Here is a 12,881-nt window from a genome sequence, read left to right as displayed (position 1 = left end):
TCGAGTGTGGTTAGCTATAGAGCACTCGACCCGACTGAGCTTCCACTCGATACTTGAGGAAGGATCCATCCATACTCAATTCTTTCGACTATGAGCTTGATCCATTTTACTCGACTAAGCTTAAACTTGGCAGTACTTGAGTGGGTGCTTATGAAAACCTCTCCTCCGGGGTAGAGTTAGAGGGCTACTATCAAATATCTAATTATGGGGTATATGCGTATAATAAGTATATCATACACAGATAGGGTATATACGACGCATATTCAGCAACTCTAGATATCACGGAATCGAACCAGCGGTACCTGATACACCTGAAATCAAGGAAGTACATACCAAGAAGGTTTAGATTGGTTACCCAACCCGATACGACTAGTATTCAAAACAGATATATCTACTTGGACGTCAAGGAAGACAACTCCCTATCAACTACGGCTGGATAGAAATCGATACCTCACCCCTATATAAGACAAAAATGTTAGGGGGAGGACACGAGACAACAAGACGAAACACATGACGAAACACACGAGAGAACAAGAGAGAGGTAAGCATCAACAGAGGAGCTACTCGACAACTTTAGTCCTAAGATAGATTAGATCCAATCAAGTCCTTGTAATAGTCTTAGCCACCTTGTTTGTACTCGAGATCATCAATTTACATCAGCAACACCTCCACAGGATGTAGGGTATTACTCTAATCGGAGGTCCGAACCTGTATACATCATTTGTCTCGTGTCGTGATTAATCTCTACACTCGAAGGTATCCAGTTAATTTACGGACATATTGTCAGGAACTAATCCTCGACATTTCTTTCTTATACCTTGGCCATTTTGGTTGTTGTAGTAAACTTATAGTGAGGCTGGTAGTTTTGCTCACTTGTGTTAACACTTGGCCGGTAAGATCAGTGGTTTGAGCTTACCTTGAAGAATTATTGTCACATTACCAAGTTACGTTAGTCAAGGTTCCCAGATATATTAGTTTCAAAATTGTGGTTCGTTGTTCGTTTCATAGAGCTTCCTGAAGGTAGTGCCTGCATATTAGAGTTTTATATCATGTTGTTACATGCTCCGTAGATTATCTTTGCTGTGCAGAAGTGGATTTGGTTCTCATCCATTCTATGGGGACTTGCAAATAGCTCTGATGTCAAGTACAAACAAATGTCAAGCAATCAGAACGCAATAGAATGAGCTTTCATTTCTAGAGATATAGCAAATCGCAGTTTTTTCGTTTGTTTTATTCCAATTTAAACTTAAACTGAAAAATGAAGTTCTCGTAAATCATATAAATTTCATCGTGCAAAAGGTAGTTAGAAATTGTATTTTGAATTTACAGCCTTACAATCGTTTTTTCTCTTTGGTTTTTTAATCTCATACTAAAATGTACCTTATCACTGGTTTTTTCTCACGTGTTTTTCGTTGTACCTTTAGTGAAGAACTCATCATCTCTTGCACCGGCGCTTTGTTTTTAGGGATTTAATTCTTCTTTGCAGAAGTTTGGATCAGCTGAGGGATCCCCAGCCTCCTCGCCGCCAAGAACCTCGGCGTGGCCGCCGGTGTACATGCCGGTGCGATCCGATCGGACCCAAACACTACAATGGGTGTTTCGCCAAGCTCATTATCCATATATTTGTGATTGCCACTAATGTTTCACCAAGCTTGTTTATAGAATTGAGAATGGAATGTTTATAGAAAGGCGTAATTGGTTATGTCAAACTTCGATTTTTTGTTCCTTCCTCTTCTCAAATGGATTGTTTGATCCCTGAGTGCTGAGAAGGAAATCATCCTTATTATTATTGCACCATTGTAACCTTTTAATTTGGTTGGTGTACTGGAGAAAGCAATTCTGGAGTCCTGTAGCATCCTGCATTCTAGCATCCTCATGGTATCTGTAATTTCAGTTGGTCCGAATCAGTTTATTTACCACCCTTGGTTCTATTTAAAACATATTGGAACCACAAAAATAATGTCTTTTTATCGCGTCTCGTTTCAAATGTATTGTTTGATCCCTAAGTGCTGAGAAGGAAACCATCCTTATTTTGCACTTTTAGCGAGTTCAGTTGAAACTGCAAATTATTTTCCACTTTTAGGCTTAATTGGTTATGTCAAACTTCCTTTTTTCCACTTTTAGCGAGTTCAGTTGAAACGTGTACCTTGAATATGTTACCAGTTATATTGCCACAGAGATAATCATGTGCTGTTATTGGTTTATATAAAGGCCATGTGAATTCTCTTTGATTACCTTCAGAAGATCATTATTCCCTGGAACTGCAAATTATTTTCATGGTGTCAATGCATCATTAGCATGACAAAAATAAACTCCACGCGACAAAATCTTGGATTCTGATACTCTGGCCGCTTACTTCTTTCCTTTCATTTGTTGTATTATATTTTTCCTTTCTCGTGGCTTCCTCAGCCGATTCACTTATGTACAACATGCACATGCTCTCATGATGAAAAAATATCACATGTTTCAACCAATCATCAACATTATCTTGTGAAAATATTTGACTCTTATTGCAACACACCGATATTTCACTATAGTAAAAAGAAAATATGTATACTTTTACTGTATGCACGTATCAAAAACGCCACTTAGATATACATAGAAGTTGTGTAAATATCTGTGTATATGGGTATTCCCATCTCTTAGCTCTCTTATTATATATGGTTGTCCTCCACTCTTGAACTTTTCCCCACCTTACTAGCTTGACAACGACAACCTTGCCTCCCCGCAATTATTAACTAAAATGCACTTTCAATTAAAGAAGGTACTTTTTGTGAGGAAATTAAAGAAGGTACTTGATATTCGGAAACTCACTTTTTCTTTGGTTCTTGAGAAACTCCCAACTAGAATTTCTAGCGTTCAACTAAAATCCAAAAAAAAAAAAAACTGTTAGAAAATTTTCCATTCGGACTTGAGAACGGTTTGGTGCACAAGTGGCACAATAAACTGTGTCTCCGGCTATGGCATGGCTGACGGTGATGCAATTGGGTGCAATGTGTGAATTGTGATGGTTGGGTGGTGCCAATGCTGAGGCAAGCATAATGCTTAGGCCATCTCAAAATTTCGTCGTGAAGAAATTTTCGTTCCTTTCAGCATTTCAACTATTTCTTTTCACGGTTCTCATCACGAAGGAATTTCTAATATCATTCCTTTCAGAACAGGATTCTCTCTCCTTTTCTTTCACGATTCACTTCGAAAGAAAGCTGATAAAGATGAGAGAAAATAAAGAGAATAAGAACGGAGAAGGGAATCAGAAAGTGAACAAAATGAAGAAAATATGACTGGAGATGGTCTTACAATAGGAGTGAAGACGAATATGAAAATAAAGGGGACATTGCTGATATAATTACAACTGTTAAAATTTCATGTTCAGTATGATGTTGACTTGCTAGAAATATTTCCTCAGGAAAATAACTTTGAACGCTGATGTGGACTGTAGCAATTGAGTTATTTCTGCTAAGAAAACCAAAATCATATTTATCCTGTTGACGCACAGATAATGCTCAGTCTTTAGTACTAGTACTTTATTTATGCCTACGACAAGCCAACAGAAAAGTGGAGTAGTTGCTAAGTAGCGTTTTGGCATTTTGTAATCCATGAACCACCACCCAAGAGAACCATATTTTCCCCTCCTCTTTTCGGAACAGAATGTTCAGTGATTGCACCTCTTTCATGAACGAAACAAGGCTTTCTTGATACAATAATAATCTCCAAAGTGAACGAACACGCATGTATTTACAAATAACTACTACCATTTCCAATTGATGCTTGAGAACGATTTAGATGTACATTTTGACGAAATTTACAAGCAATCAATCACAACAAGTCACTACGATTCGTTAGATACGATGCAACACGCAGATAAGAAAGCTACACAGGGCTAATATCGTCATCGAGCGGCTCGCCGTCACCATTTGGCGGCGGCGGCGGCACGGCGGTCGCCCGGCAGACGGGGCACGTCAGGTGCGCCTTGAGCCACTTCACGATGCACTTGTCGTGGAACCGGTGCCCGCATCGTGGCAACGCCCGGAGGGCCTGTTCCTCCAGCAAGCCGCCGAGGCAGACGCAGCACTTGTCCACGGCGCCGCCGCTGCCGCTACACCCGCTGCCCTCGTCCTCGTCGTCGCTGAGCCGCAGGAACGACTTCGCGGCCGAGACCGTGCTCCCGGAGTCCGGGGAGAGCCAGACGACCATGACGATGATGTTGGCGAGGCAGAGCACGTACGCCACCACGTCCGCCTGGCTCCGCTCGAAGAAGACGATGACCAGCGGCACGAGCACCATGAACACCAAGGGGAAGCACCGGTTGGCAAGCGACGCCGGCTCTCCGCCGACCGTCTCTACCAGCGGGGTGAGGACGGGCGGGGTGCCGTCCTCCTGACGCGCCGACGACGACGGGAGATGAGGCGGCTGGTCATCGCCCCCGTCCGCGCCGGCGCGGGCGCCGATGGCGTGGCGGTACCAGCGCACAAAGCAGTAGAAGAGGAAGATCTGGAGCGAGAAGCCGCCGGCGAAGGCGGCGGCGACGACGCCGTAGTAGTCGTAGGCGAGGCGGGTGGCGAGGAGCAGCGTGAGGACGGTGAAGGGCAGGTCAAGCCACTGGAGGTCCATCGCCGCCGGCGAGGCCGCGCTTTGATTCCAGCGCTCTCAGCCTGAGGAATCCATGGAGGAAGCGGAGAGATTCCGTGAAGGCTCCATTCCCCACTTGTGTTTTTCACCCTTTTTCTTGTGCGGAACAAGTCAAGAAAAAATAATAAATTCAAGAAAAATATTAGTACTGATTCCCACGTAATCAAAGTGATTAGCACAAGTCTAAATAAGACCGTCGGCCAATAGCACAAGAGTAAACTCTCCACATAGGTAAATTCGAAAAATCTTTTGGGCCAATGCTGGAACCTGAGCAGTGCCATTTCTAGAGTTTTTTATTTTTATATTTTTTATTAAAAATTTAAATAAATAGATTTATCGTCACAATAATTATAAAAATATGTGCCTACAGCCTCCTAAGAGGGTTGCAGCCATCTCAGAAGGTGGTTAGGAAGGCTTACCGTCCCTTGAGAGGGCGGGTGGCCTAACCACCCTCTAAGAAGGCAGCAAGGTAGCTAACCGCCCTCTTAGGGGGTGGGTAGAGCCTCCCACCCAATGAGAGGGTGGATACAATGCCAACCGCTCTCTTAATGAGCGGGTAGGATAATTTTTTTAAAAAAGTTACAAAATTTATTGGAAAATATTGCTCAATATTTGAAATAGGTATTTTGCAAAATTTGAAATTAAAATGGTTAAAAAGTAGACAAAATGGTATATTAGGGAAGCGAGATTTTGGAGTAGTTTACGTATTATTTGGAGGATAAAAAATTAATATTTGTGAACAAATTGTATATGTGAAGCACTCGCAGCATATTACGCAGCAATAAAGTTGCAAATGGCGACAAACATAAGATTATACGTATGGTGGAAAACATTACATTGGAGTGTAACCACGACGACACGACGAGAAAAAAAAAGGTGGCATGTACGGTTCGCACAAAGACCTACCTAATAGTACACCGCTCCTAATCATAACATGCCTTAGAAACTTGAAATATATCGGGTTACATTAGATACTCTCTACTGAGTGCACCTAGGATATTTGCCCTTTTAGAGGGTATCGGGATCTGCCACCTTAGCACGACGAGCTCTCTCCCGCTTCCTTGCCCTCTCAGCCTCCCGAGCCTGAGCTATGGTATGATCCTGCGTTTCCTTCCTCATGCGCTTTTCTTCCTACCACTTCAAGCGTAGTTCCTCTTACTGTTACTCGTACTCCCGATGTGCGTAAGCTTTCCTCCTCCACTTCATGGTCATGTCGACCCACCACTTCTGGTTCTCATTTTGCTCAATGTCGAGCTATTGAATAAAATCACAGATCGGTGGAGGGGACTGCACAAATAGAATAAGATGAGAGATTAGTAAAACAGGATGTGAAATCGGGAAAGATGTGACTGATCTTTGTTGCTATACCAGTGGATATTCATACGGTCCATGTTGAAGCTTGTCGTATTGGTAGTTGGCACACATGAAGAAGCGCAGCCCATAGGTGTATGAGATATCCTAGGACTCGCGAAGCCTACAACGGTCACCACAGAAGCACATCGGTGGTTCGATCTCCTGAGGGATGAAAATCCCTCAATATTTCTTGGGTGGGCTTGGTGGAGCTGAGGAAGACATTGCAGTTGAGAGAACTGAGAAATGAGTGGTGCATCCATGTATGGAGGCTGTGTTATTTATGGTGAGGGAAGGAGGAGCATTGGATTCCCTCTTGAAGAAAAGAGTGGGTGGAAGGGCTTAGAGGGCGGCAAGAGCATTAGATTCCATCTTGAAGAATGGGAAAGTTGTGGTATTGATGCTGGACAGAGATTCCATGTGTCAAGGTACATGTGTTGTCATTAAATTTTTGGTAAAAGTTGTCCCGTGTTGTCACTTCTTGTCTAAAGCCTGCATAAGGACAAATGTGTTGTCATTTTATGGTTAAAGCTGAGTGGTGCGGTCAATTCGTTTCTACAGATTACGCTAGGAAAGAGGTGATGTCATTTAATAGTTAAAGTTGAGTTGTGTGGTCACTTCGTGAGTAAAGTTAGACTCCCAACAGAGTTATCGAGCGGTCACTTTGTGTATAAGTAGCTTTGTAAGAAATACTTTTCTAGGTCTGTCGTGAACGGTTCATACATGGCTGAGGACGATAGAAAGTAGTGTGTTGTCACGTTGGATTAAGAAATACAGTTACGATAGGGTTAGTGGACCATAAAGATTACACGCGTCTGAATATGTAAGAATAAATCGCGAATCGAATATGCATATGTAAGTTACAAAAACAAATGTGCAATCCTACTGCTGTCTCCCCCACTGTCGTCGGTCATTCCCCCATCATGGTCCCGCTGCCGCTGGTTGGCCCTTACGTGGCCCCTAGAGTAGGTCAGGGGGTCAGGTAGATCGACCTGCCTGGTAGGCCTAGTAGGGAACATCGGTGTCGAGGCCTCCTCTTGCGTGTGCTGTGTTCGAAGTGGAGCACTGGGTACCTGGGACTGCTGGAGGACGTCGTAGTCTGGTGTGCCCCCGAAGAAATCCCGCATGAGGTCGTACGGGAGGTCCGGCCTAGGCTCATCCTCCTGACTAGGGTATGAAGACTGAGAAGGATCCGCGGGTGTCCATGTGTACTGGCTAGAGGGGCCTACCAACAGATAAATGTATTAGATATAAAAAATATGGAAATGAAAGTAGTTGTACAAAATGCACTATTGTACCTGTGTGGTATGCCGGTGCAGCAGCAGATGGCCAAGCGTGTGTGCCGTAGTAGGCGCCCAACGGTGGTGGTGGGATCGGTTGCGGGGCAGCTGAAGACGGGCCGGCCTCATCGCCGAAATAACATGTGGACAACATTAGATATACTATTGAATATGTTGAATACGGGAATTTAGTATCCCCCAGTACCTGAGGGTGTCGGCACAGGGCTCAGTCTAGGTGGTTGCGTTGAGACGTGTGTAGGTGCACCTAATATTTGTTTAAAATCAATGCACCAGTAAGGAACGAATATATATGAACGTCGTGCGAATAAAAAATCCGTACCTATTGGGTCCGGGCTTGCAGGTTGTGGTATAGGGGGGCATGTGGATGCTGACACCGATGAACGGCGGTGTACATCAGACCTCCGAGATGACTCGGTGTCGACCCCACTCGACCTGGGAGGCGCTCCTACGATGTCTGCAGTGGACCGGCAAGAAGTAAGCTTCAAGGCCCACGCGGTCTTATCGAAAACCCACTTGACGAACCCCGCTACATCCGACGCATTGAGGTGCATCCTTGCCTGAGGCGGTCTATGGTACCAGCTGCGTCCCTATAGATATCATAAATGATATCGGCCTGTGGAAACAAACAAGAAATAACAATTTCAATTTATAGTCGTTGTTACACGAGTATGTGGTACTGAAATGAGATGTAAATTACACATACCACCAATGCAGTGTCCTCGTCCCAATGGACCGGGTATGCCTCTGTAGTCCACGTGACGTGAGGCCGGATACACTCTGAGGTGTAGGTGACCCGTGTACGTGTACGTGGCACGTACCACCGTATGTAGTCCTCGAAGCTCCGCTCATCGAAGCGACGCGCCTTCTCCACGACATCCTGAAAGGCTTGGGCCCATGCTGAGATGTACGGGGCAAACCCCAGTGGTAGGACTTGGTTGTTACCGTCAACCCCAATTGCAGACAATATCTGTCATTTGTACTTCCCAGTCAGGAATGTCCCATCCAGGCAAATGATGGGTCGACAGTACCAAAATGTTTTGATGGTTGCAGCGAATGCAAAGAAAGTATGCTGCAATACTCGTTTCCCGCTGTACTCTGCATCAGTCGAGGGGTAATGCTTGATATCATAGTAACTGCCTGGGTTCCTTCCATATATTGTGGCTAATTTACGAGGTATATTGTGATATGAATCTTCATATGTTCCGAACCTCATCTCAATAGCTTTCTGTTTCACCCTCCATGCCTTCGCATAGTTTATTGTATACTGGAACCTTTGCTCAATAGCATGGATTATTGATCGTGGCTCATACCTCAGGTTGTCCACAATCTCCCTATACATAACATTAGCAATAAAAACAGATGACAAGTTTCGGTGGGCGAACTGTATTTTCTCAATGTGATAATTATGTTCTATGACTATTGAGCACTGCCAGTAGTCTACCCTTTCCCCCCTGAATGCGTGCACCCGCTAAGGACATTGAGGCACCAAACACTTCACATCATACTCCCTTTTACTAGATTTAACAACCTTAAACTGCCTCCGAAGAGACAACGACCAACAACCAGAATATAACTACATCAATAACAGCCTCCTTTGCAGGGTACATAGCACCCTGAGACACCTCGTTCTCATGATACTACCACGGTGTCCGATCAGCCTCACTAACCACCAGCTTTGAAAATTCATGATCCCTCCACTCTGTAGGCACTGGAGCATTACCCTCCTCGTCAGATGAATCCCCATCGGCAACAGCTTCCTCCAGTTCTTAATCCTTCAACTCCATCTCTTCAATTATGCTAGGGATGTGCTCCCCCTCATCGCTACACCCATCAGTTGTATCTCAGGAATATCCCCAATATTTGCCCTGGTCCCGACATTTACCGGGTCTGATTCATCTTCCACTGCCTTACTTGGTCCCGCTACTGCTTTCATAGAGTTTACCTCTGTTTGATCTTTCTGGTACGCCTCAACTAACAAAATCAGAGGCAGCCCACGTTTACAAGATATATCTATATATTGCCTCCAAGTTGATGTGGCTTCGATCGAGACAAGCTCGTCAAAGTATCCCTGACTAGCACGGCTGAGGACAGCTTTCAGCTTAAGATCATGTTGCTGCGGATCCAGTTGGAAAAACTGCATCAGCCACTTGCACACACCCGCAATGGTCCTCTCGTTGGCTTTACTAAGATCCTTCATGATATGACGAAACCCAGACAGATCTACACCATTAGGACCATACCTAATTTCACCATCACTATAATATATCTGAAAAAATAATTTATCTGCTGTCCTTGAAAACATCCGCAAATATAACCAATGTTAAGACTGACAAACTATATTTCTGAGTATCGGAACTAAAAAAAATTACCGACACCAATTTATGCCTAACAATAGTTTCTTCAATTATTACTCTATACAATCTACATTTAATAGCTATCCTACCATGTCGAAATTAATATTGGCAATACACTAGCATTTTCTAAACCCTAAAACCCTTGGTCATACAATGCTAAATCCTATGTCACATAATGCTACCCTACAATTATTACTCTGTACAATCTACATATTCGAAACTACCATACGACAAATAATATTATGTATTTAATTGCTATCCTATCATGTCGTAATTAATATTGACAATATTCTACTAAATACAATATTTTCTAAACCCTAAGTCGTACATGTATAAACCCTATGTCATACAGTGCTACTTTACTTATTAACAACAATAAAAGTATAAAAGAAATTATCGGAAAGTGCTCTTCAAATCCTCGGATCAAATGCAACAGGGCTTTGCCGCACTCTCTTCCTCTCCTCTCCTCTCTACTCTTCTTCTCTCTTCTTTAGAGTTTTCTCTTTTTTCGGATTAAAATGAGGATTTCTCCTTAATTTTCAGGTTTTTATAGAGAAGAGAAGAGGTGGGGGCGCACAGAGCAGCCTCCTTACCGCCCACTCAGGGGGCGGTAAGGGTGGCGCGCGGGCGGAAAGCCCCTACCCACCCTATGAGAGGGCAGTTAGGGCCCTTGCCGCCCTCTCAGGGGGGCGGTTAGGCCACCCGCCCTCTCAGAGGGTGGTAAGCCTTCCTAACCGTCTTCTGAGAGGGCGACAGGCGTCTACTTTTACAATTATTGCAACGATGAATCTATTTATTTAAATTTGTAATAAAAAAATATAAAAAAAACTCCCATTAAGTTGTGCCATTTTTTGGGCCACCCACAATATGAGTTTTCGTATGGCCCAAAGCACTATACGGCATGAAATATTTTAGATCGGGCTAGCACAGGATGAGCACGAGGGTCGTGTCGTGTTTAAGATCTTAGCACGGTGGGCGTGTTAGTATGGCACAATGGCTTGGGTCGTGCACGTGCCGGCATTGCACGAAAAGAGCACGACATAATCTGCATGACCATTTTTTCGTATTTATTCTCTAATCTCTCTGATACAAAGCGTGAAACACTAAAATAGATATGTGAGCGTTAGAGACATAAGTGTGAGATGATAAGAGATAAATATGTAAGTATTGTCAAGCGGCATGGAGCATATGAGAATATTAGAGATACAAGTGTGAGATAATAAAAGATAAATATATAACTATTGTCAGATAATATAGAGCAAGATTGTATATGATCCAACACGGCGTGCTAATGATTGTGTTTGAATCTTCCTAGAGTTAACTTATACTGAGACGATATAGTATGATAAATCTATCGTGTCTAATGAGCAGGACATGACGTGGCATGACAACGAGACCAGACCGTGCCGACACAGCCCAAGTCCGTTGTGTAGCTGACAATCTGTCCTCCACCGTGTACAATCAATAGAGACAAGCCTGGAATATAACGATTTCACATGAACAACAGCTCGATTTCTGTCGAAGTGGATTCAGAGTGGCCGGAGGTGCAAGTGCAGCTGCACAAGAGCTGTCATCTCGGCCGGCGTCGCTGTCAAGCAATGCGGCCAAGTGGGACTAACTTTAGCTTATCCCACGCAAAGCAACCTGCCCCTGGTCTTCCTCTGGGAGGTGGGGTCCTGGCCTTCCTTCTCTTGTTCACTCTAACCTGTGATCAACGGTGTTCCAAGGCCGGATTAGGCTCTGTTTGGTTAGATTTTTAGGTTCTGGTTCTTAGAAGTTAGAAAAAGTTTAATTAAATAGGTTGCTGAGAAGTTGATTTTTAAAAAGTTGAAAAATTGATTTTTGAGAAAATAAATTAAAAGCTAAGGAGCTGGTTGAAAAGTGCTTTTCTGACTTTTGACGTGTTCTCCTATTTGGAAGGTTGCAATTTCTTAACAGCGGCGGTTTCCACCCTGCTAATAGTTTAAGCTAAACATTTATTAAAAAATCAATAGAAAAAACCATTATAAGCCAAAAAGCCAATTTTTCAAAAAAAAAATCAAAAAAACCTTAACCCAATCAATCACAGCCTAAGTATGCGCCAAGAAGATGAAAACGACGGCTGAATCTGATGATTTTAACTAATTCAAACTGATTGAGCAGTGGCTCTGTAAAGATCAAGCAACTTCAAATGTCTCCTCAACAAAAGGACACATTTTGTTTCTAGAAAATAATTATTTTTATCCATGGAACAATGAAGATACTCCCTTCGTTTTCATTTACTTATCACCCTTACTATACCAAGACAACCATTGATTTTTACTGTAAGATCGAACCCAACGGCTTCCCATCGCGGGGGAGATTCCCGTCGTGAAGGGATTCCTGTTCCCTTCAGCGCTCCAACGGTTTCCCTTCACGGTTCCCTTCACGACGGGATTATCAGAGTCATTCTCTTCAGAACGGGATTGTCTCTCCTATCCCTTCGCGATTCCCCTCGAAGGGAAGCTGTTGGAGATGAGAGGAAATAAAGGGAATGGGAACGGGGAAGGGAACGAAATTAAGAGAATATGGTTGAGATAGTCTAATGACCAAAATACCCTTTGTCATCTTTTTTGTACAGGTCACAGGTTCTGGAGTAATCCTAGCACCTGGGATGGCTATGCTTCAAATTCAAACATAAGTGGCGGGCTGGGGCTAAAGTTTTCAGGCAGCTTTCCCCTCACAAAGGGCAAAATGATAAATATTGCACTGCAGACTAACCGGTGACAAGTATTGCTAAACCAAAAAAAGTAGCCTTGGGTGACAGTTAAATGAAAACGAAGGTAGTATATGGTTAATGAATTGGGAAGTTTATTTACTTCCAAGTTCCAATGTTAAAATGGCTCTGGTTCTAGACCTTGCTACACAAGGAGGAACCGGAAATGATGCCTTCAGCTGCTCGTACTTTGGAGATGCTGGTGATGCAAACAGTTGTTAAGCATGGTGGCGGTTTAACAATACGATTTTGTTAGATTTGTCAACTTTTTTTTTTTTACCATGGTGACCATTTATTTTGTGCCAACATTTGCTTGCCGATCTTATGGCTCGTACTTTATAATATGGGAGGGCTACATGGATCTTCAGAGGCCGGATATTTTTGTTATTCCGTTATTAAGAAAAAGTTCCAATGCGGAAGTGTTGTTCTTTGTCCAGGAAAACGTCAGGTACCATTGCACAATTTGATGGGCTAAAATTTAATCAAGAACCTGGGCCACAGTAAGCACAAACC

The 12,881-nt window shown here is 43.3% G+C and overlaps 1 protein-coding gene across 1 annotated transcript; it reads right to left on the bottom strand.

The window, feature by feature from the left end:
* Nucleotides 1-3,734: 3,734 nt before the first annotated feature.
* Nucleotides 3,735-4,834, bottom strand: LOC133925909 (E3 ubiquitin-protein ligase Os06g0535400-like). Its single transcript, XM_062371650.1, has one exon. The coding sequence runs from the start codon at nucleotides 4,609-4,611 to the stop codon at nucleotides 3,871-3,873; it is 741 nt and encodes a 246-aa protein (XP_062227634.1). The 5' UTR covers nucleotides 4,612-4,834; the 3' UTR covers nucleotides 3,735-3,870.
* Nucleotides 4,835-12,881: the final 8,047 nt, after the last annotated feature.

Source organism: Phragmites australis, chromosome 8 (genome assembly GCF_958298935.1).
Source record: "Phragmites australis chromosome 8, lpPhrAust1.1, whole genome shotgun sequence".
In the NCBI taxonomy this organism is placed as follows: Eukaryota; Viridiplantae; Streptophyta; class Magnoliopsida; order Poales; family Poaceae; genus Phragmites; species Phragmites australis.
The sequence above is the reverse complement of the archived record's forward strand: the minus strand, read 5'-3'. Positions and strand labels throughout refer to the sequence as shown.

Bases quoted from the DNA above. Each gene is read 5' to 3' on its own strand.
- LOC133925909 (XM_062371650.1), bottom strand. From the start codon at position 4,611: ATGGACCTCCAGTGGCTTGACCTGCCCTTCACCGTCCTCACGCTGCTC.